General features: G+C 42.1%; 1 protein-coding gene across 6 annotated transcripts in view; it reads left to right on the forward strand.

Moving 5' to 3' along the window:
• POC1B (POC1 centriolar protein B) overlaps nt 1-22,992 on the forward strand; it is a 218,447-nt gene that overhangs the window by 13,660 nt on the left and 181,795 nt on the right. For all 6 annotated transcript variants that reach the window (XM_068276831.1, XM_068276827.1, XM_068276829.1 and 3 more), the window contains 6 exons: nt 9,792-9,963; nt 11,953-12,132; nt 15,994-16,101; nt 17,370-17,485; nt 18,480-18,613; nt 22,876-22,944. In XM_068276831.1, coding sequence (XP_068132932.1) covers nt 9,792-9,963; nt 11,953-12,132; nt 15,994-16,101; nt 17,370-17,485; nt 18,480-18,613; nt 22,876-22,944 — 779 coding nt within the window. The remainder of the gene's footprint in view (nt 1-9,791; nt 9,964-11,952; nt 12,133-15,993; nt 16,102-17,369; nt 17,486-18,479; nt 18,614-22,875; nt 22,945-22,992) is intronic.

Genomic DNA, 22,992 nt, shown 5'->3' on the forward strand with positions numbered 1-22,992 from the left:
TATATTTACATAAACATTTGCAAACATTTGCGTATACTCAGAAATATTTGCATCTCATCGATCATCCCTACCCAGGAGGCTGTTTACCTATGTAGTCTTGAAAATAAACGTGATGGCTGGCTTCACTGGTTTAGTGACATTGGCTAGTAGGTTGCCATGTGTATATATATATATAATATATATATATATATATATATATATATATATATATATATATATATATATATATATATTAGACAGAAGTGTCTTTATGCAGTAGTGTTAATAATTTTAGTAATTTTGATTCTATAGGTGTTCACAAAAGTTTGTGCAGGGTAGTGAAAGTTCCTATCCCCTGTAGATAAAGTTTTCTCATTAAGATAAGTTGAAATTTGGGAAACTCCTACGAGTCGTACCTGTGGTCCAAACTTTTTAGCATTGGGCTGTTAACAAAGTCCTTTTAATGGTGCAGTTGCAGACATTTTTTCCAGGGCTGTAGAGTTGGAGTCGAGGAGTCGGAGCAATTTTTGGGTACTCGGGAAAAAATGCACAGACTCCTAATAAATTTAAACTGTAATTAGAATAGAAAATATGATAAAATGTTCTATTTCTCAGATAATAGTAATCATAAATTATATATACAGTAATAGCTGTGCTTAGCCCACAAAAATGAAATAAACCAATCAAAAAAAGTTACTTGTGCTGCTTCAATAAAGCAGTCCCCGTATTTTTAAAGTCAGATATACATATCTGATTGTGACTGTATATATGATGTGTACACAGGAATCTTTTATATATACTAATTAACATTTATGCTGTAAGAATAAAGCCTGATGTGTAGCTGTGTCACTGATAGAGATGGTCAATGAGATGGAAATAATTCTGCGTTGATGCTAGTTTATGCAAATTCATGCACTTCTTTCACATTTGCTGTATTGGGAGCAAGTATACACTACATGTTACAGATATTACATCCTTCTTCAGGTGTCAAAAAAGGATGTAATATCCGTAACATGTAGTGTATACTTGCTCCCAATACAGCAAATGTGTTTGCAGCCAGTGGTGTGCCGTCTCCTTTGTATGTGTGGACATTTCCTGAAGCCGTAGGAGCAATCCGGCTGAGACAAGGCACCGGCAAAGTCACAGGCCTAGTTACCTGTTACACGTGTTCTCCAGGCATCTAGTGTTTGTGGTCATGCACTCCTTTTGCTCATGAAATCAAATAATTTGATATGTTAAAATTTGGTTTGGTGACTCCGATTTAAAGGGTACCTGAAACAGATGAAAGTAAAACTTTTATACATACCTGGGGCCTCCCCCAGCCCCCTTCAGGCTAATCAGTCCCTCTCTGTCCTCCTCCACCACCTGCATCTTCTGCTATGAGTCCCAGTAATTTAGCCAGTCAGCGCAGTCTGGCCGCGTGCCGCTTCCACAGCCAGGAGCATTTTGTATCTGCGCAATAGTGCTGCGCAGGTGTAGTACGTTTCTGGCGGTGGAGTGTGTGCATGCGCACTGCGCCCGACTGGTTCAAGTACCTGCACCCATAGCAGAGTGTCCAGGTGGCGGATCAGGACAACGAGGGACGGATAAGCCAGAAGGGGGCTGAAGGAAGCCCCAGGTATGTATAAAACTTTCATCTGGTCCTACCTAACCAGCCCATATTGCATGATCATGTATTTTGTACAATTTGCATGTATAACTTTGTTCTATGTGCATAACCCTATGTCTGTCATCCTTGTATATATTTATTGTCCAGCGCTGCGTAATATGTTGGCGCTTTATAAATACAATAAATAATAATAATAATCTGTCTCAGGTTTACTGTAAGTTACACAGTAGTACTATACATATGCACTCCCCACAGAGCTGCAGGGATTCCACTGAGAATGCTGTGCACATTGAACACAGAGGTGTTGTCTGTCACCCATAAACCTGGTTCAGATTGTACATAAAGAATGTGTGATAGAGGAAGAATCTCCTTATTCCCCTGCAGAGTACCTGCACATCACTCTTACATGTACCCACAGTTACATTGCCTAGGGCCTGATAGATGTTCTTTGGTCCTGTCTGTACCTTCTACAAATACTCTTACCAAGGACTGGTTTTAGGCCTCATTCACATCTATGCAGCACAGATGGCCATGTGATCAGAACGCAACGTGTACGATCGCACGCCATCTGCGCTGCTACCCGCTGCACTGCTGATCCCATCCATTGGCGGTGAATGGGTCAGCTCTGCGCTAGCGGGCAGAATGCATGCAGCAGTACGCAAGCACATCACAGCGCATCGTACTGCTGCGCAACGCATTTGAAGTGAACGGCAGAAGGTCTGTCTATACCCTTCTGCCGTTCTGGCATGTTGCCACGTCATACGCACTTCCAAATGCGCACAGAAGCGCGTATGTCAACAAGGCCTAAGTCTATGACTAAAAGTATTAGAGGCAGAAGATCAGCTGAATAGTAACTGGTTTTGTTTAAAAGGGAATAAATATGGCAGCCTCCATATCCCTCTCAGTTCAGTTGTCAGTTAAGAGATGCATTTTATGTTACGTACTTTCAATCAACAAGATTGCAATATGCAAATTAGAAGAGTCGGTGGAATACTAACCTGAGGAGTCAGAGGATTTTTGTACCGACTCCCCAGCCCATTTTTTAAACTTTAAACTCTACTTTGATAAAACAGACAATTTGTGCAGTCATCCCCGGCTATGCACCTGTCAAAACATGTGAGAAGCAATCAGCCACAGCAGAACTTTTCAGTTGATTGCTATGTCTCTGGGGCACTGCAGGGAGCTTTCAGTCTCTCTTCCCTCTTAACAGGAAACTACATGCCGCTCAGCAGGGCCAAACTTATACTTTCACTGCTTGGTCTGTACACTGTCATTTGCAGTTGTTTAAGGTGGTAACGTTTTGCATCTATACTAGGCTTAGCTGTAAAGAGTATAGTCTCTTTCTCCACCTCACAGGAATGTTGTCTTAGGGTTTCCATAACTCTGTCTCCTTCACTCCCACATCCCAAACATCTCTAGGTTTTGCCACTTACAATTGTGCACCATATCCAGGGCTGTGGAGTTGGAATCAGAGCAATTTTGGGTACCTGGAGTTAAAGTCAGGAAAAAATGCACCGACTCCGACTCCTAATGAATTTAAACTGTAATTAAAATAGAAAATATTATAAAATGTTCTATTTCTCAGATAATAGTCATCATAAATAATTTATATACACAGTAATAGCTGTGCTTAGTCCACAAAAATGAAATAAACCAATCAAAAATTAGTTACTTGTGCTGCTTCAATAAAGCAGTCCCCGTATTTGTAAAGTCAGATATACATATCTGATTGTGACTGTACAGATGATGTGTACACAGGAATCTTTTATAAATACTAAATAACATCTATGCTGTAAGAATAAAGCCTGATGTGTAGCAGTGTCACTAATAGAGATAGTCAACGAGATGGCAATAATTCTGCATTGATGCTGATTTTATGCAAATGTATGAAGTCTGTTTGCTGATGAAATCAAATAATTTGATATCTTGTTAAAATTTGGTTTGGGGACTACCAATTGAAGAGTTCCTGAGACGGATGAAAAGAAAAGTTTTATACACACCTGGTAGGGCTGCACGTTTTTTCGGTTTAAAACCGAAACCACGGTTCGTGGCAAGACGATCTGCTGATCGTCAGTACCTTCGGTTTTTCGGCCCGCTGATTGTGACTGTATATATGATGTGTACACAGGAATCTCTTATATATGTTACGGCCAGAACCCGAAGTTTGGCCACTTCTAGTTCTGGCCGGCCACTTCGGGTTCTGGCCGGCCAATGCGCGAAGTGGCCGCTGCGCTGCGGCCAATGTTGAAAATGGAATGATTCCTCTGACATTAATGTATCTTCTGGCCGCAGCGCAGCGGCCAAACGTAGAACAACTTAGTTCATTTAATGCAATTCAGCCGGCGGCAATGTAACAATTCAAGCCGCCGGCTTTTTCTCTGCCTCTCTCTCCTCCTCTTATGGGCAGCAGGCGGTCGTTCGTCGCACCAGGAAAGCAGAGCGGGGAGGCTGCAGACATCGCTTCTGCCAGCACCCGCTCTGCAAGAACGGCAGGATTCCCCTGCCGCGACGAACGACTCCGGGGGGGGACACTCGTGTCCCCGCCCGGCTGCCCATAGGAGAGAGCGAGAGAGGAGGGGGGGGGGGAGAAGGAGAGAGATGCAGAGAAAAAGCCGGCGGCTTGAATTGTTACATTGCCGCCGGCTGAATTGCATTAAATGAACTAAGTTGTTCTACGTTTGGCCGCTGCGCTGCGGCCAGAAGATACATTAATGTCAGAGGAATCGTTCCATTTCTAACATTGGCCGCAGCGCAGCGGCCACTTCGCGCATTGGCCGGCCAGAACCCGCAGTGGCCGGCCAGAACTAGAAGTGGCCAAACTTCGGGTTCTGGCCGTAACATATATACTAAATAACATCTATGCTGTAAGAATAAAGCCTGATGTGTAGCTGTGTCACTAATAGAGATGGTCAACGAGATGGAAATAATTCTGCATTGATGCTGATTTATGCAAATGTATGCACTCCCTTTGCTGATGAAAACAAATAATTTGATATGTTGTTAAAATTTGATTTGATGACTACAAATTAAAGGGTAACTGAGACGGATGAAAAGTAAGTTTTATACATACCTGGGTCTTCCTCCAGCCCCCTTCAGGCTAATCAGTCCCTCGCTGTCCTCCACCACCTGGATCTTCTGCTATGAGTCCTGGTAATTCAGCCAGTCAGCGCTGTCCGGCCGCATACCGCTCCCACAGCCAGGAACATTCTGCACCTGCGCAATAGTGCTGCACAGGTGTAGTATGCACCTGGCGGCGGAGTGTGTGCATGCGCACTACGCCCGACTGGCTCAAGTACCTGGACTCCTAGCAGAAGATCCAGGTGGTGGAGGAGGACAACGAGGGACTGATTATCCTGAAGGCGGCTGGAGGAAGCCCCAGGTATGTATAAAACTTTAATTTCATCTGTCTCAGGTTTACTTTGTTACACAGTAGTACTATACTCTACAAATGCACTCCCCACAGAGCTGCAGGGAACCCACTGAGAATGCTGTGCACATTGAACACAGAGGTGTTGTCTGTTTACAATCTCCTCATTCCCCTGCAGAGTACCTGCACATCATTCTTACATGTACCCACACTTACATTGCCTAGGGCCTGATAGATGTTCTTTGTTCCGGTCTGTACCTTTTACAAGTACTCTTACCAAGGACTAGTTTTAGTCTAAAGGGAATAAATATAGTAGTCTACATATCCTTCTCACTTCAGTTGTCTTGTAAAATTCCTAAGCGTTGGCAGTTAAGAGACGAATTTCATGTTACATACTTTTAATCAACAAAATTGTAATATGCAAATTAGAGGAGTCGGAGTCGAGGAGTCGGAGTCGGTGGAATCCTAAACTTCGGAGTCGGTGGATTTTTGGACCGACTCCACAGCCCTGTTTCAAACGACCCGTCCATGGAAATCCGACGTGTGTATGGGCCTTTAAGCTGCTAGTACAGGCTCATTATCTATTGTCTTGTAAATTACAACTTGGTATTGCATGCCTGACATAATAACTTCTCAAGGGCTACCCCAGCTCTGGAATTTAGTCCCTTGTACTATTAGGCTTGCTCCTACATTTAATAACATTAATGCAGTATTGTTAGTCGTAAAATCAAATTCCGTTTACCCACTGATCTGTGTTTATTATGCAGTCAACAGCCTGACCCTGCATTGCAAGCATTCCAATTGAATCATAAATGTTTCTACTGTAATACATCTTATCTCTGTCAGCCTGGCTGTATTTGGTACATTGTTGAGGAGAAGGAAGCTTGTTCTCTCCCCTCCCATATGCCTGCACCTCACTGATTGGCTCAGGGCAGTTTAGTGTGGCACGAGGCTAAGAAAGGAAATCTACCTCACCCCTGCAGTGCGCACATGTTTACAAAGCGAGCTAGATATGACAGTTCAGTTTGTAGGAGAAAAAAATAAGAGTAAGAGAGGAAATTACATCAGGATTGGCTTCAGTCAGAGGCAGTAAAGATGTTAAATGCCTGAAACAGTTTTCTCTTTATTTACTGTATAAAATTCACTGAAATCAAAACATGAACAGTACAATACATATGTTGTGTAAGGAGAACAAGTATTTATCTACCTATATATGTGTTTATTTTTTCCTGGGATAGTATGGCCATCCCTGCTGCTTTAAGCTTCATTCATAGGTTTTTCATTTGCAACCCCTATTTATTGCACAATATTTAATACCATTAAAGTGAACCGAGCACCATTTTTAGCACCCAGGGCATCTCAATAGCACATTAAAAATGCATGCCAACAATATGTCTCATTATTTAAAAAAAACACTTTCATTTAACCTTTTATCTTTACATTTAAGGGACATCAGAGGTGAAAATAAAATGAGAAAAACAATTGTATCTGTCCTCCTTTTCCTAAAAATGACTTTTTTTTTTTTTTTTTTAGATATCCTGCAGTTTTATTTTATATTTAAATCTAGTTTTTAAGTGTTTACTGTTTCATTGTCTCTGCTCAATGACACCTTCATTGAAGTATGCTAGAGCTGAAATCTATAAATTATTGACCCTTTTTATCTCTTTCCTGCTCTCAGAAGCCATTTACTGACAGGAAAGTGTTTTATGACTATGCGCTATAGTCTGACTCAGTCTGACCCGGACAGAAACTCTCACTTGCATACCTGATGTTTAAAGAGAACCAGAGGCTGATTTATTAAAAGTTTAATAGGACACAGAGGCATGTTCTGTGCACAGTGACATGCCTCTGTGTCTTGCTGCTGCCGTCGACATCCCCCCCCCCCCCCTCCAGGCTCTGCTGTCCCCCTAATAAATAGCACCAGCGCTAGGGACAATCTGCTTGTCGCTAGCCTTCTGTTTACCTGCAAATATCAATCAGTGCCCGCCGCCTCCCCCATTACATGCTGCTCTCCCCACCTCCGCCAGCTTCCTCCAATCAGAAGCTAAGCTGCGACCCAGGAAGTACTCCTGGATCATGGCTTAGGTTCCTATTGGAGGAAGCTAGCCGAGAGCGGCATGTAATGGGGGAGGTGGAGGACGACACTGATTAACATTTGCAGGTAAACAGCAGGCTAATGACAATCAGATTGTCCCTAGCCCGGCGCTATTTATCAGGGCAGACAGCAGAACCTGGAGGGGGGGGGGACTGGCGGCAGCAGCAGCAAGACACAGAGGCATGTCATTGTGCACAGAACTTGCCTCTGTGTCCTATTAAGATTTAAAAAATCTGCCTCGTCTTCTCTTTAACTATTTCAGGCATAGAATGAAAAAAAGGAATACAGCCTAGTTATTTGTGTGTTTGGCACTGTACATACACATGTCTATCTCATCATTTCACATGTCACCTCGGGTATCCTTTAAAGTTTAGCAGAGGTTTTATTAGCCTACTTCGGCATGCCTGCCCATCCGACCCGTCCACAGAGATTTTAGCCATCTAATAATTTAAGTAATTGTTTTATTGCACTCATTAGCAAGAAGTAAACAATACCTTTTCATCAACGGAGGGGTGTGGGTAATTAGGACAAATGCTTCAAAAAGGTTAGCACAAGCGAATGTGTGAAGATGGCATCTGTGACTGCTGTAAATAAGGACTGCGAGAAGAGGAGGGGGGAACATGGCAGCTCCTATTGCTATTACAAATTCCAGGGAAAGAAAGGGTGCTTAGTTCCCTTTAAAGCGGTTTTAACCTCTGACAAAATACTCAATAAAAATGTGTTTTCCTACTTTTTATAACACATACAATTATCATATTTGCTTTTGTGCACAAGTATTCTAATTCATTTCGAAATTATAAGTTCCCAAAGTTCAGTTTATTGACTTTGAAAGCTGCTGGTGCATCTTATTCATAACTGTTGTATTTCTAGTGTAAATGCACCCAGCAATGATTTCTGAACAGTGTTTCAGTTCAGGACTTTAGCAGAAGTTTCTGCACAGTCAGAGAATGTTTGCTTAATTGTATCAAGTGAAGAATGTAAACACAAGACAAGGTGATCACCAGTTTGGATGCGGCTGCCCCTGCAGGAGGGGGTCAGTCCTGTGATTTAACCCTTTGAATGCTGTTTTACTTTTTTTAAAAAAAATTGTGTGGCCTCTTTCACAGTGGGACGTTAAAGTCGCACGTTATAAAAAATGATAACTCAGACTAACGCACAGTGATAAAAAGTCTGTGCGCCATTTATACAGTGCACACGTTGCGTTGTGTGTAACGTGTAGCAATATTTAGTGGGTGCTGCATGCTGTGCGTTTAGCAATACATTTGCTGCGTTATGTGTGTTGCACATGCTCAGTAAGGTGTTTTCGTTCCATCAGTATGCAATGAAAACGGCGCACCAAGAGACACAGAGCAGTGCAAAATAACGTCCAGTTTCATAACCTACATGCTCTGCGTTAGGGGCACGTTGTGCGACTTTAATGTCCCACTGTGAAAAAGGCCTTAGAGCAAAGAAGAAATGCTGGGTTTCATTCCACTTTAAGCTCCATACATGGGTTTTCTATTTGCACCCCCTATTTATTGCACTACTCTGCATGCTATGTTGGTGCTTTATCAAAATGTCTCTGAGCAACTGCTTTGTCTTTTGTATCCATTTTGTTGCACTGTCTTCATAAATCAGCTAAATCAGATTGTCAGAATAAGAGACCTTTTACAAAGCGAAACCAGTCTCTCATCCCTAATGTATGTTGATTTGACAAACTACTGAAGACAATTTCTTTAGTTATCTGACACTACATAATGGGTTTGTTGGCACAGACCGAGCTAAGCAAAATGACTTGCTCTAAAAAGAGATGTTCATGTCTCTATTCAAAGTCAATGCAGAGCAAGCCATAATGACTTGAAATATAAATAGCCTTCTCTTTAATGTTCTGTTTAAACAATGTAAAGATGATTCAGTGAACAACACCTGAAGGATAAAAGCTTGAATTTTTTGGCAGTCTCAACCAGTGCATTATAAGCGCTGCTGATTTTTAGTATCAGTGTAATGATAATGCAGCACTTTTCTCTTCTGGGGGTTTATTTTTGTGCCAGGCATTTGTCTATTGCATTTGATACTCGTGCAGTGTAGTCTAGGTATAGTCTGTAGGTAGACTGGGTATACGGTACCCATTTTAAAGTTAAAGACACTTGAGTAGTATAGAAAGGTAAGCATCAGCATCCATAAGTTTATATAAACACTATATATGTGTATACAAATAATGCTAACATTTGTAAATGCTATGTGCATACATCCCTAAGCTGATTACATTGGCCATCTACCACCATCTATAGTCATGTGATATAGGGAACAGGATTAGTGGGCACTGGTCTTCAATTATCTTGGTATAGCACTTGCAGCAGATCCTCATGTATGGTAAAAATGCTGCCATTCAACTGCATTATCAGTGGGATTTCACCCGTTGTCCAGTAGGTCAGCTCGCCTTTTATTCGCTCCAAGCTCTGCACCTTGGCTACCCAGACACTGCTTTATTTGATCTGAGGAAGCAGACTGTGCTCCGCAAAACGTGTTATCTTTTTTGTGTCTGATTATTAAAATTTCTTTCCTATATTGGCATTGCCCCTTCTTCTTAGAGGTAAGCCATTTTATATTTATTACATCCATGGTTATTTTTTGAGGTGCCTTCTCCCTCCCAGTGATGGGTTAGCATTGCACTACCGCATGGCACACTGCAGAGGGTGGTGGGAATGAGCCTTTCATTTAAGTTAACATGCCATCCAACATTTTTTTACTTCCTTTTGTAGCTTCGTCTGCAGCGGATGCATTTGTTATGGTATGGAACTTTAAACCGCAGTCACGGGCCTTCAGGTTTATTGGACACAAAGAGCCTGTACTGAGTGTTCAGTTTTCTCCTGCTGGAAACCTGCTTGCATCAGCTGCTAAGGACAGGACAGTGAGACTCTGGACCCCCAATATGTAAGTGTAATAAATTATGTAAGAATGTTGATACTCTTATACATGCTTTTATACAGCTTTGGCCTTCTTATAAGAGGGGGATCCCTGGCTCACTTGCATAAAGGGTCATTGTGGTGTAGCCACTGTTTGGCATTAGGGCCACAGGTTACAGGTTTTTTTGTAGCCACTGACAGTTTTATGTATAAATATAAACAGGCACCTGATATTTACGGCTACAGATAACAGCCCGGCATTGGGCTGTATTTACAAAACTTCTCTTATAAGACTTATTTATCACCTAATTGATAACAATAACCTTTCAGCACATTCACAAAAGCACATTCACAAAAGTAACCTAGATTAGGTGAAAACAGAGCAAAACGCTGGTGAAAAAGCTTTGTGAATCATTCCCAATTGGGTGGGTGACCCAGAAATCCTTTTATATTGTAACTGATTGCCTCACCCCAGGTGTCCCTCACATGCAAGTTATTTCCACATACGGTAGTTATTATTTATTAATTTATCTAGCACCAACATGTTTTCCCTAGTGATTTACAGATTGCATTTAACAGGCCACATGACTAGCTCTCCTAAATGGGATTCACAAAATAATGTCCCTTTCCGAGTCTGGGGGAAGCCAAACCAGAGCACCCATAGGTGGGTACATATGAACCTGACGCCAGTGGATTCTCTGAAATATCAAGATTAGGATTCCCAATACATTCCTTCCCCCGTAAGTGTGACAGTGTTCCCTGTTACGCCTCCCAATACTTTCCTCCCACATAAGTGTGACAGGGTCGCTGTCCCCCCTCCTAATACACTCCTTCCCCATAAGTGTGACAGTGTCCCCATCCTGTCCTCTCTCCCCGCCCACCCCCCACCCAAAAAAAAAAAAAAAAAAAAAAGATCTATTGTATTGAACCATCCTAATGCCCCTCCCCTACAGCTGACTCATGAAATGTAACCATGGACCCCGCAACCTTAACTTTTTTTTTTTTTTCCTGGCATCTAACATTCCCTCTCCAAGCCCCTCAAACCTCGTAAAAGATGCCTTTCCATCCATTCTGGTTCTGACCTTTTGTCATTTAAATTCTCAGCACTGAATTGGAGCTGCCTCATCTGGAAAAACCCTGCCAGTAAAGAGCCTGGGTTCCACAATTGAATATTGCCATTACTGCCTAAACCTTACACAGCCCCACCATAAACTTTTAACTTTGTGGTGGCATTCAAACCAAACAATCTCTGCCTATTATCTGTTATGGGGCAATGGTACTCAAACTATATGGGCTGAACGGACACAAACATAGGCAAAGATGCAACCTTCATTTAATCAGCATCATAACTGCGATTTAAACCTGAAACTTTAGGCTGGATTCTCAGGGGTCCATTGCGTAATGCACACATTAACTTGTGTGAACTGCAATGGAGACTGGACATAGACATTTATGCAAAGCCTGCATGCAGCGAGTTAGAGTAACGTGATCAGTTACAATGCAGAGATGTGAACAGGCCCATAGAATTGTATGGGCAGTGAGTTGACTAGCACTGTGAACTAGCCCGAAGCCAATTCCACAGCCCTGGAACTATATGCTTGGTAAAGCGCTGCATAATGTGTTGGCACTCTGACAATACACTTTTCAGAATACACTTCCGACAGCATTGCTGTGTTTTCAGCTTGGCAGTTGTGTTGCCTTTTGTAAATATCGCCCATGAGAAGGAAGTCTGAGAACACAGTGTGCTGAAAGGTGTTCTGGGAACCCTTCCAAACATTTGATGTAGCTTCACTTATATTTTTACAGAACTCCCTCAGAGGAAATTGGATAGGCCAAGCTTTACTCTAAATGGAAGTCTAGATTTAAACATTTGACAAAACAGACCATAACGGAGATGAAAAAGAAAGAAAAAAAAAACCTGTCTATATGATATTTGAATTTGTTGCAGGGACAGGATATTTATTTAGTTCTGTTCTATTTATAATCCTTTATCTGAAATGAGTTTTATTTCGTTCAGCAAAGGCGAATCTACCATATTAAAGGCCCACACAGCCGCGGTGCGCAGCGTGGACTTCTCAAGGGATGGCCAGTCTATTATCACTGCTTCCGATGACAAGTCAATCAAAGCGTGGAGTGTTCATCATCAGCGTTTCCTCTATTCCCTCAGCCAGCATACAAACTGGGTGAGGTGTGCCAAGTACGTATTGTTCAGTGTTGCCTTGCAGAGTGCAGCTCTGCTAAAGCAGGCGGAGTGTGTTTACCTTTGTATTTGCTTATGGTAGATTTGAATGAGAGCCCATTTCCACTAGTGCAGTGCGATTTCTTTGCGGAAAACACAAACGAATTTGCATGCAGATGCGAATTCATATGCGTTTGTATGCAAATTTTCATGCGAATCGCATGCGTTTTCAGGTATTTTTGTAAGTATGCGATTTTAACCATGTCAGTGCCTGTGTGCTTTTACATTGATTTTACACAAAAATGTATGCGAATTCGCATGGAAAATTCGCATAGCGAAACCGCATGTACATTTCCTATTAAATACATTACAAAAGAGTCGCATACTAGCCTTGCGGTGTGCAAATTCTGATGGCTCTGCTGTGCAGATTTTTTTTTGCACAGTCCACCACACAGATTTCCTGACAAGTGGAAACAGGCCCATTGACTATTATTGGTTATGTGAATCTGCATGCAGATTCGCTCGAGTGGAAACGGGAAAGTAAGCTAGCCATGTGTCACAATTCACATTCCATGCTGCAGTACTTTAATTCCTGTGTGCATACAGATATAATGCAAATCTTATGCAACTTGGGATTGAGCTAATCAAATGCACTTCCTGCCTATTTTGTTGGACCAGTTCCAAGCCGAGCTGCATACAGTTTGCATAATAGCTTAATGGAAATCAGAGTTTTTAGCAGCATTGATCATTGATCATCTCTAGGGCCTCATTACCCCCAATATTACATTTTTGCGCATTTGTATTTTAATGTGCAGCTTTCCCAGACACAGTGCACATTTGTTCACAAAGATAATTTGCATCTTCCCCAGCTGCACAGCGTAATTAATAGGACAAATGTGTCCCTGAAAAAGCAACATGCTGTAAGTTTGTTGCTTTGTTTGGGTTTTTTTTCTAATGGATGAAAAAATGTGAGATAAAGGCTGCCTATAGATTTTACATGGGCTGTCTTATATGACGTGTTTGTTTTTTTGTTTGTTTTTTCCATTCAGAAAATGCAGACAGCTGCATATAGTGGGCACGGGGCCATTAGGAATCTAGGGAGGACTAGGGATGGCAATGCTTAACTCGACACTATCGCTTAACATGTTTTTTTCAATTGAGATAGGAAATGTATTGGTGTATACATCTGAATCCTTATCTCTCTGTTTACTGTTGTCTAATCCCTTTCACACTTTTCTGAGGGCAGTCTGCTGAAATTCTGACAGCAGACTCAGCCATGAGAGGAGGGGGATTCCCTTCACAGTGCATCATTAACTCTGTGTGCAGAGAGCTCAGTCAGAGACAGGCAGAGCTTTCTCTCACAGAGAGCAGAGGAAATGTATCTTATGTGCAACATAAACATCTGTAATTGTGTGTGTGAAACCTGATATATGAAAACAAAAGCCTGTCAGGTAATCTGCTTCAATATTACACTGTTCTTAGCATGTCAAGTTGCAGAGATTCTTACAGATTCATACCTCTGCAAATGAGACATTCCAAATGTAGCTAAAATCTACACACAATGAATTACAGCTTTTGCCTCTGATATTTAACATGAAAAGTAGGAAAATGTTAACACAACTATTTAGACATTATTTGTACATTGTCATTTTAGAACTCATGGTTTGATAAGAGTTCCTTTAAGAGAACTCATGGAGAAGCATGTGATCAGCTGATAGATTTGTAAGCCTCTGATTTGCTGCGATGACTTCCTGGCTTAACACATGATCATGACCAGCAAATCAGAGCCTTACAAATATTTCAGCTGATCACACACTTCTCCATGAACTCTCCTAAGTATGCCATGCCTAGAAAAGATGACAGCACAGAACAAAGAACAGGAGTTCCCTCAAAGAACTGCACCACTCAAAACATCAATATGTACAATTCAACTTTATTCAAAATAAGGATAAAAACACTTAAGAACAAGAATGGTGGATAGCCATGACAAAGACATGTATAATCAATATTGTTCCATAATTAATGACATGGATACATAAATAAATATCTGCTGGGAATCAAACAAAGTAGAAAGGTCCCTGCAGGTAGCTCTGCCAAGCCAGCTACAGTGCTCAGAACTAAGCTGCATTAACCACTTTACCCCCGCGCGTACGTATTTCTCCGCCCCTTTTTCCATCCTTTAACAACCAGGGACGGAGAAATACGTACTTTCCGCGTTCCCGACGCTGTCCGCGCTCCCGCTCGTAAACACGCCGCCCGCCGCTAGTAAACACGCCGCCGCCCGCTCGCCCAGAGATCAATGAACGGGAAAATCCATTCCCGTTCGTTGATCTAAGCCCTGCAATGATCCGCTGCTCTCCTATGGGCAGCGCGATCATTGTGAGAAAAAACTCACGTGTCCAGCCTCCTTATACTTCCTCCAAGCTTCCGGAAGGAAGCTTGGAGGTTGCATTAAAACAAAAAGTTACTGTGGCCATCTTGTGGCCAAATAGTAAACTACACCCTACACATTTTTCACATACAAATAAATGACTTTTACACATAAAATTAACTCATTACCTCCCACACTCCCCATTTTTATTTTTTTTTGTAATTAAAAAAAAAATTAAAAAATTTACAATTAAAAATACATAAATAGTTACCTTAGGGACTGAACTTTTTAAATATTTATGTCAAGAGGGTATAACACTGTTACTTTATAAACTATGGGCTTGTAATTAGGGATGGACGCAAAAATGAAAAAAATGCACCTTTATTTCCAAATAAAATATTAGCGCCAAACATTGTGATAGGGACATAATTTAAATGGTTTTATAACCGGGACAAAAGGGCAAATACATTTCATGGGTTTTAATTACAGTAGCATGCATTATTTAAAAACTATAATGGCCGAAAACTAAAAAATATTTTTTTCCCCACATTTTTCCTATTTTCCCATTAAAACACATTTAGAAAAAAATAATTCTTGGCATAATGTCCCACCTAAAGAAAGCCTAATTGGTGGCGTAAAAAACAAGATATAGTTCATTTCATTGCGATAAGTAATGATAAAGTTATAGACGAATGAATGGAAGGAGCGCTGAAAGGTGAAAATTGCTCTGGTGCTCAGGGGGTAAAACCCCTCAGTGGTGAAGTGGTTAAACATGGTTCAAATACATATTAAGTAATATAAAAACACACAGTTGATAAAGGAGGAATCCAAAGCGGATAATAAAGTGACAGGTGCTAAGGCAGTGAGAAACCAAAGTGCAAAGTAGTGCCAAAGGAGTGAAAATGAAGAGAGCACCGAGAGCTTACCGTGGCAGGCAAACCAGGATTAATGTGTCATGGCTAGCAACCTAGCCAATAAATATGGCAGCCACCATATCTCTCTCATTACAGTTTCCCTTAATGTTGCCACATGTGAATTACTGACCCAGAACAAATGTGCAGATGGTGTGTTATTACACAGCTGCATGCATGTTCCAGGTGTCTCGCTCAGACCCAATGGCGCTGAAAAATCAACACGACAGCCAAGAAATTGGCATTTTTAAAAGGAAATAAAGGTTTTATTCTTCCTCTCCGCTCAGGTGGCCTTTAAAATAAAAAAATTAAATGTGGAATGTGTTTAATAGCCGTACAGCCTCCACGTACTCTTATTTTTATTTAGCAGCTCTGCTGTTTAGCAAAAACTATTTAGTCTCTTACAATTAGCTTGAATCATGCTGTCATGCAACACTGACCTCTTTAGTGATCTCATGTTAAGTTGGTATTAGCAGTAGCTCCACGCTGTTCTGTGTCTGGCCTCATACTGCTTTCCTTGTTCCTCAGGTGCTTAAACAGTCTAAGTAACTTCTTTCAGCAGCATCCTTTCTGGTGTTCTCTAATCTTCATTTACAGGTTTTCCCCAGATGGAAGACTAATCACTTCATGCAGCGATGATAAGACCGTACGAATTTGGGACACATCAAATAGAGTGTGCATTAACACCTTTATGGATTACAAAGGGTAATGATGTTCTTCACCCAATTTACTGTACAGTCAACCATGTATGAATACAAATCTGTTATCAGTTCTTGCTGTAATCACCATGGCTTTTAGGACTGATCTTCAGCATGAATTCTTCTTTTCCTGTACCAATAATTATGCCTTTTTCCCCTAGGATTTTTAATGTTTGACATTTGTTAAAAGGGATCCTGAGGTTAGAGGGATATGGAAACTGCCATATTTATTTCATTTAAACTATACCGGTGTCCTGGCAGTCCTACTAATTTTCTTTGGGTGCAGTAGTGTCTGAATTGTACACCTGAAACAAGTATGCATTTTAGCAAGTCAGACTCGGGTAAGAGCACCTGATCTGCATGCTTGTTCAGGATCTGTGGTTTAAAAGAAACCTGAGATGTGGGGATAGAAAAAAAATGATACATACCTGGGGCTTCCTCCAGCACCCCTTCCTCGCTCCCTTGCCGTCCTTCAGCGCCACCTGGATCCTCTGCTATTCGGCCTGGTAATTCTTCTAGTCGGGGCGTACTGCGCATGCACGTCCCAGTCCGAGCACGTGCCTCCATCGCACTCCCATCACCGGGAGTGTTCTGTGCCTGTGCAGTACTACTCGGCCTGCCCTAATGCGCAGTCTCAGGCTCCTGTAACATAGCCAAGGATGCTCAGGGCTCCCATGGTGCAGCTGTAGGCATTCTCTGCTCTGCTAACACAGCTGTGGTCACTCTTGGGCTTCCATGACATGTTGGTGTACAATTTTAGATATAGTTGCATACATTGTGCATCCTGGTGATCATAAAAATAAGCTGTGGCTTGTACCAGTATATACAGGTTAGCTGCAAATCAGAGCTCACTTCCCATGAGACAAGACAAATAACATTTATATCGCGCTTTTCTCCTGGTGGACTCAAAGCGCCAGAGCAGCAGCCACTAGGGCGCGCTCTATAGGCAGTAGCAGTGTTAGGGAGACTTGCCAAAGGTCTCCTACTGAATAGGTGCTGGCTTACTGAACAGGCAGAGCAGAGATTCGAACCCTGGTCTCCTGCGTCAGAGGCAGAGCCCTTAACCATTACACCATCCAGCCTCTGCATGTGTTATGTTGTTAGGTGGAGAGCACTCCCCCCCCCCCCCCCCCCCCCCCCCAAGAACAAATGTTGGATAACTCTGCTCTAGAGGATTTATGTTATTACCAGAAGCACAATAAATTCTTTCTTTGTCATTATTGTTTTGCCTCACAGGTTAGACACTAACAGGATCACGTGTGTTCTTTGATTTAGGCATTCTAATTACGTGATGTTCAACCCATCAGGAACCTGTGTGGCATGTGCTGGTGCTGACAGTACAGTGAAAGTCTGGGATATTCGAATGAACAAATTACTGCAGCATTATCAAGGTAAACTGACAGTCATGCAAATGTTTCACAAAGGGAAATGTCAAAGTACTGTAAAATGTCCGTATGTGTCAAATACAATATTATAAACTATTGTTGGGAAGTTAAAGAAGCATTTGCGTCTCAGGCTTCATCTTCTTAGTGCAAATTTGTACAAACTGTTGTGGTTTTGTAGGAAAACGGCGTAAATTGAAGTTAAAGAGGAACTTTAACCAAGGATTACATTTCATCCCAGTCAGTAGCTGATACTTCCTATCCCACGAGAAATCTTTACCTTTTCTCGAATAGATGATCAGGGGGTCTGTATGGCTGAAGATGTGGTGAAACCCCTCCCACAGTGTGATGTCAGGACAAAGGTCCTGACAGATTGCCATCTGTGAACCTTGTTGCATTGTGGGAAATAAAGCTTTCTTTTTTTCCAACTACCAAGCAAGCAATATATCTCTCTGTGTATAGAACTCTCAGTAAATAAACATTCCACACAGACCACCTGGCAGAACTAAAGAGGTCACCACCAGGGATGCATATTAGAATGTAAATAATGGAGAGGAAAGATTTTACAATAGACATGCACTGCCAAAATCTATAAATGAATATTGTAAACTATAAGCAATTTGTAAACAATAAGCAATGTTATTTTCACTGCAGTTACTCTTTTTCGGACAGGGCTAGTTGAAATCGATGTCCTGTTTATGTCTTTATATCCCTGCCAAGGCGTAGATTTCGACTTCCGCATTCGCCGGCTACACTTTGCTCCCATTGTCCACGCCGATGCTGTAACCCGCTCACTCTGCTGTCATGCTGACAGCAGAGCTCTGTATCTTGGTCAGGAGCCAATGACATTGGCTCCTGACCCTGTGATCACTCTGAGCCAATCGGTGATCACTGCTCGTATTCTTGAAAAAGAATTCAGAATTTAGGACATTTTCTACAATATTTACAAACTGTCAGAAAGTATACCATAGCATTAAAATAACTTCTTCTGTTCCCGCTGTAGTGCACAGTGCAGGTGTCAACTGTTTGTCATTCCACCCTTCTGGTAATTACCTTCTTTCTGCTTCCAATGATGGTACTATGAAGATACTGGATCTCCTGGAAGGAAGACTCCTATATACTCTTCATGGGCATCAGGTACCTTTTCTTTTATTTACTAGAAATACCTTTTTTTTTTGCTGTTTGTAAGCAGCATACTTAAAGGGAAACAGAGATGAAAATATAAAGATTTTATACATACCTGGGGGCTTCCTCCAGCCCCATACGCTCTGATCAATCCCACGCCGCCATCCTCCTCTGCCCGCAGCTACGAGAACCGGCTCCCCACTGTTCCGTCAGTTGGAGCCAGTCTAAGCGTAGCAGAAGCACGCTCTTTGCATATCTCTGCAGCAGTGTATGGAGAGATACGTAGAGGTCGCACTTCTCCTGCATAGCTGGCTCCGATGACATCAGCGACGGGAGCCGGTTCTAGTAGATGCAGACAGCGGAGCACTGCGGTGTGGGATCGATCAGAGCGTATGGGGCTGGAGGAAGCCCCAGGTATGTATAACTTCTTCTTTTTCATCTAGGGTACATCTCTGGTTCCCTTTAAAGCAGATCCATGACTTTCAAAAAAAAAAAAAAATCACCTTAATCTATTTGTTTACAGCACATCATGTGCATAAAAAACAGACTTTGTCGGCAAGATGGCCACGACCCCAGAAGAACTTGCGTGACAAAGTGGCGTGCATATACCTTGTGCACTCTTTAATACATCTGTGCACGTGGGGTCATCAGTCCTGCGCAGGTGTTGTGCACAGAGAAGTCGTAGCTGCAGTTGCTCGTCCTGATGTGCGACATGCAGGGCAAGTTTAATGAACAAAGAGTGTGCAGGGGGGGGGAGGGCTAAAGTAGTCAACTTTCTGGGTGGAAGATTATCTGGCACCATACAGGAGAAAGCAGGGAAAAAACATGAGGCTATATGCAATGTAGGGTAGTTCTTCAATAAAGGGACATACTTATTTACAGATTTTATATTGAAATAGATGACTTCAAGGATCCTTTATTAAAGGACCACTATCATGAAAAATTGTAACATTTAAAATGCATGGGTATGTGTATGTATGCACATTTGTTCCAGAGTAAAACGCACTATAAATTCCCTTTGTTTTCCTCTCTCTCTCTCTCTGTCACTTACCGTAGTCAGTAAAAGTAAGACAGATCTGACTAGTCCATCTCCTCACAGGGGATTTTCGGGGTCTTCTATATTTTCAAAAGGACAATGGAGAAAGGGCTGGCATTCACTGACTGACCAGACTGTGAGATAACATGCAGTTGCAATGCTACAGTGTAGAGTGCTCTGCACTTCAAAAGTAGACTGTCAATAGAACATTTAGAAACATAGGCGTCCGGCACTATTGAACTTGATTTATTTCCAGCATCTTCAAATACAGTGCAATTGCATTAAAGTGGGACTTTATATTAGCATTCATACAAATATTACTGCATGGTACTTATTGTAAGCTGGTGAAAATCAATTAACCCTTCGCACACTCACATGCAAATGTTCAAACAAATGCATTTATGTGTCCATGTGCACCATGCGCATACACCAGCATAAGCTGTCTGCATGCTGACAAACATACAGGGGAAGGGGGGAGTGCACCGAATTAGACCCTAGCCACAGGGGTCAATGATAAGAATAAACATACATATATCCAGGCACATCGCCTCTAGTTAGGACATTAAATACATTTTTAGGGAAAGGGAGGTGCTGAAGGGGGTGTGGCTAGAAACAGCAAAAATCAATTAACCCTTCGCACACTCACATGCAAATGTTCAAACAAATGCATTCACAGATTTACTCATCCAGGCACAACTGTTATCCCTACAGCTAAATTAAAAGCCAGGGTTTTAGTTCACAGAAGAATGCATTCTTATGCTTAGTCACCTATACTGCGCAGAAGTACCCAGGTAAACATAGGTGTCCTAACTCTGGCCCTGTAACATGCATAGTGCAGACATGCAAACACATTCATTGCATCAAACCTATCAATGGATTAGGAGCACACATCCTAACTTCCTCTCCTGGGAAAGACAGTGCATCTTACCAATCGCACAAGGGAGCTAACTTTATGTGTCCATGTGCACCATGCGCATACACCAGCATAAGCTGTCTGCATGCTGACAAACATACAGGGGAAGGGGGGAGTGCACCGAATTAGACCCTAGCCACAGGGGTCAATGATAAGAATAAACATACATATATCCAGGCACATCGCCTCTAGTTAGGACATTAAATAAATTTATTTAATGTCCTAACTAGAGGCGAAGGGGGGAGTGCACCGAATTAGACCCTAGCCACAGGGGTCAATGATAAGAATAAACATACATATATCCAGGCACATCGCCTCTAGTTAGGACATTAAATAAATTTATTTAATGTCCTAACTAGAGGCGATGTGCCTGGATATATGTATGTTTATTCTTATCATTGACCCCTGTGGCTAGGGTCTAATTCGGTGCACTCCCCCCTTCCCCTGTATGTTTGTCAGCATGCAGACAGCTTATGCTGGTGTATGCGCATGGTGCACAGGGACACATAAAGTTAGCTCCCTTGTGCGATTGGTAAGATGCACTGTCTTTCCCAGGAGAGGAAGTTAGGATGTGTGCTCCTAATCCATTGATAGGTTTGATGCAATGAATGTGTTTGCATGTCTGCACTATGCATGTTACAGGGCCAGAGTTAGGACACCCATGTTTACCTGGGTACTTCTGCGCAGTATAGGTGACTAAGCATAAGAATGCATTCTTCTGTGAACTAAAACCCTGGCTTTTAATTTAGCTGTAGGGATAACAGTTGTGCCTGGATGAGTAAATCTGTGAATGCATTTGTTTGAACATTTGCATGTGAGTGTGCGAAGGGTTAATTGATTTTTGCTGTTTCTAGCCACACCCCCTTCAGCACCTCCCTTTCCCTAAAAATGTATTTAATGTCCTAACTAGAGGCGATGTGCCTGGATATATGTATGTTTATTCTTATCATTGACCCCTGTGGCTAGGGTCTAATTCGGTGCACTCCCCCCTTCCCCTGTATGTTTGTCAGCATGCAGACAGCTTATGCTGGTGTATGCGCATGGTGCACATGGACACATAAAGTTAGCTCCCTTGTGCGAATGGTAAGATGCACTGTCTTTCCCAGGAGAGGAAGTTAGGATGTGTGCTCCTAATCCATTGATAGGTTTGATGCAATGAATGTGTTTGCATGTCTGCACTATGCATGTTACAGGGCCAGAGTTAGGACACCTATGTTTACCTGGGTACTTCTGCGCAGTATAGGTGACTAAGCATAAGAATGCATTCTTCTGTGAACTAAAACCCTGGCTTTTAATTTAGCTGTAGGGATAACAGTTGTGCCTGGATGAGTAAATCTGTGAATGCATTTGTTTGAACATTTGCATGTGAGTGTGCGCAGGGTTAATTGATTTTTGCTGTTTCTAGCCACACCCCCTTCAGCACCTCCCTTTCCCTAAACATTTATTTAATGTCCTAACTAGAGGCGATGTGCCTGGATATATGTATGTTTATTCTTATCATTGACCCCTGTGGCTAGGGTCTAATTCGGTGCACTCCCCCCTTCCCCTGTATGTTTGTCAGCATGCAGACAGCTTATGCTGGTGTATGCGCATGGTGCACATGGACACATAAAGTTAGCTCCCTTGTGCGATTGGTAAGATGCACTGTCTTTCCCAGGAGAGGAAGTTAGGATGTGTGCTCCTAATCCATTGATAGGTTTGATGCAATGAATGTGTTTGCATGTCTGCACTATGCATGTTACAGGGCCAGAGTTAGGACACCTATGTTTACCTGGGTACTTCTGCGCAGTATAGGTGACTAAGCATAAGAATGCATTCTTCTGTGAACTAAAACCCTGGCTTTTAATTTAGCTGTAGGGATAACAGTTGTGCCTGGATGAGTAAATCTGTGAATGCATTTGTTTGAACATTTGCATGTGAGTGTGCGAAGGGTTAATTGATTTTTGCTGTTTCTAGCCACACCCCCTTCAGCACCTCCCTTTCCCTAAAAATTTATTTAATGTCCTAACTAGAGGCAATGTGCCTGGATATATGTATGTTTATTGTAAGCTGGTGGTGCTGGGTGTGTGCACGGCCTAACGACCACTTTGAAGGGGCTCTCCTACCTTCTTCCGAGGCCAAAAGAGTGCATGCTATGTGAACACACACACGTACATTAGGAAAAGTGAGTGTTCTGCAGCAGCATCCATTCATCAGTATCTGATCTGTCAGCCTAGGTTAGACTAGTATTCGTCACCCAGCATCAATTTTCTGTTGCAAATGACCTTTTTACCATTGTTTTATTAATAACAAATGAATAACAGACTGTATGTGTTTGTATTTCAGGGCCCTGTCCTGTCAGTAGCTTTCTCCAGAGATGGAAGGCAGTTTGCATCTGGAGGAACCGATGCACAGGTGTGTTATGATGCACTACACTTCTAACAGCACAACCAATAAACCTTT

Source organism: Hyperolius riggenbachi, chromosome 3 (assembly GCF_040937935.1).
Source record: "Hyperolius riggenbachi isolate aHypRig1 chromosome 3, aHypRig1.pri, whole genome shotgun sequence".
Classification (NCBI taxonomy): domain Eukaryota; kingdom Metazoa; phylum Chordata; class Amphibia; order Anura; family Hyperoliidae; genus Hyperolius; species Hyperolius riggenbachi.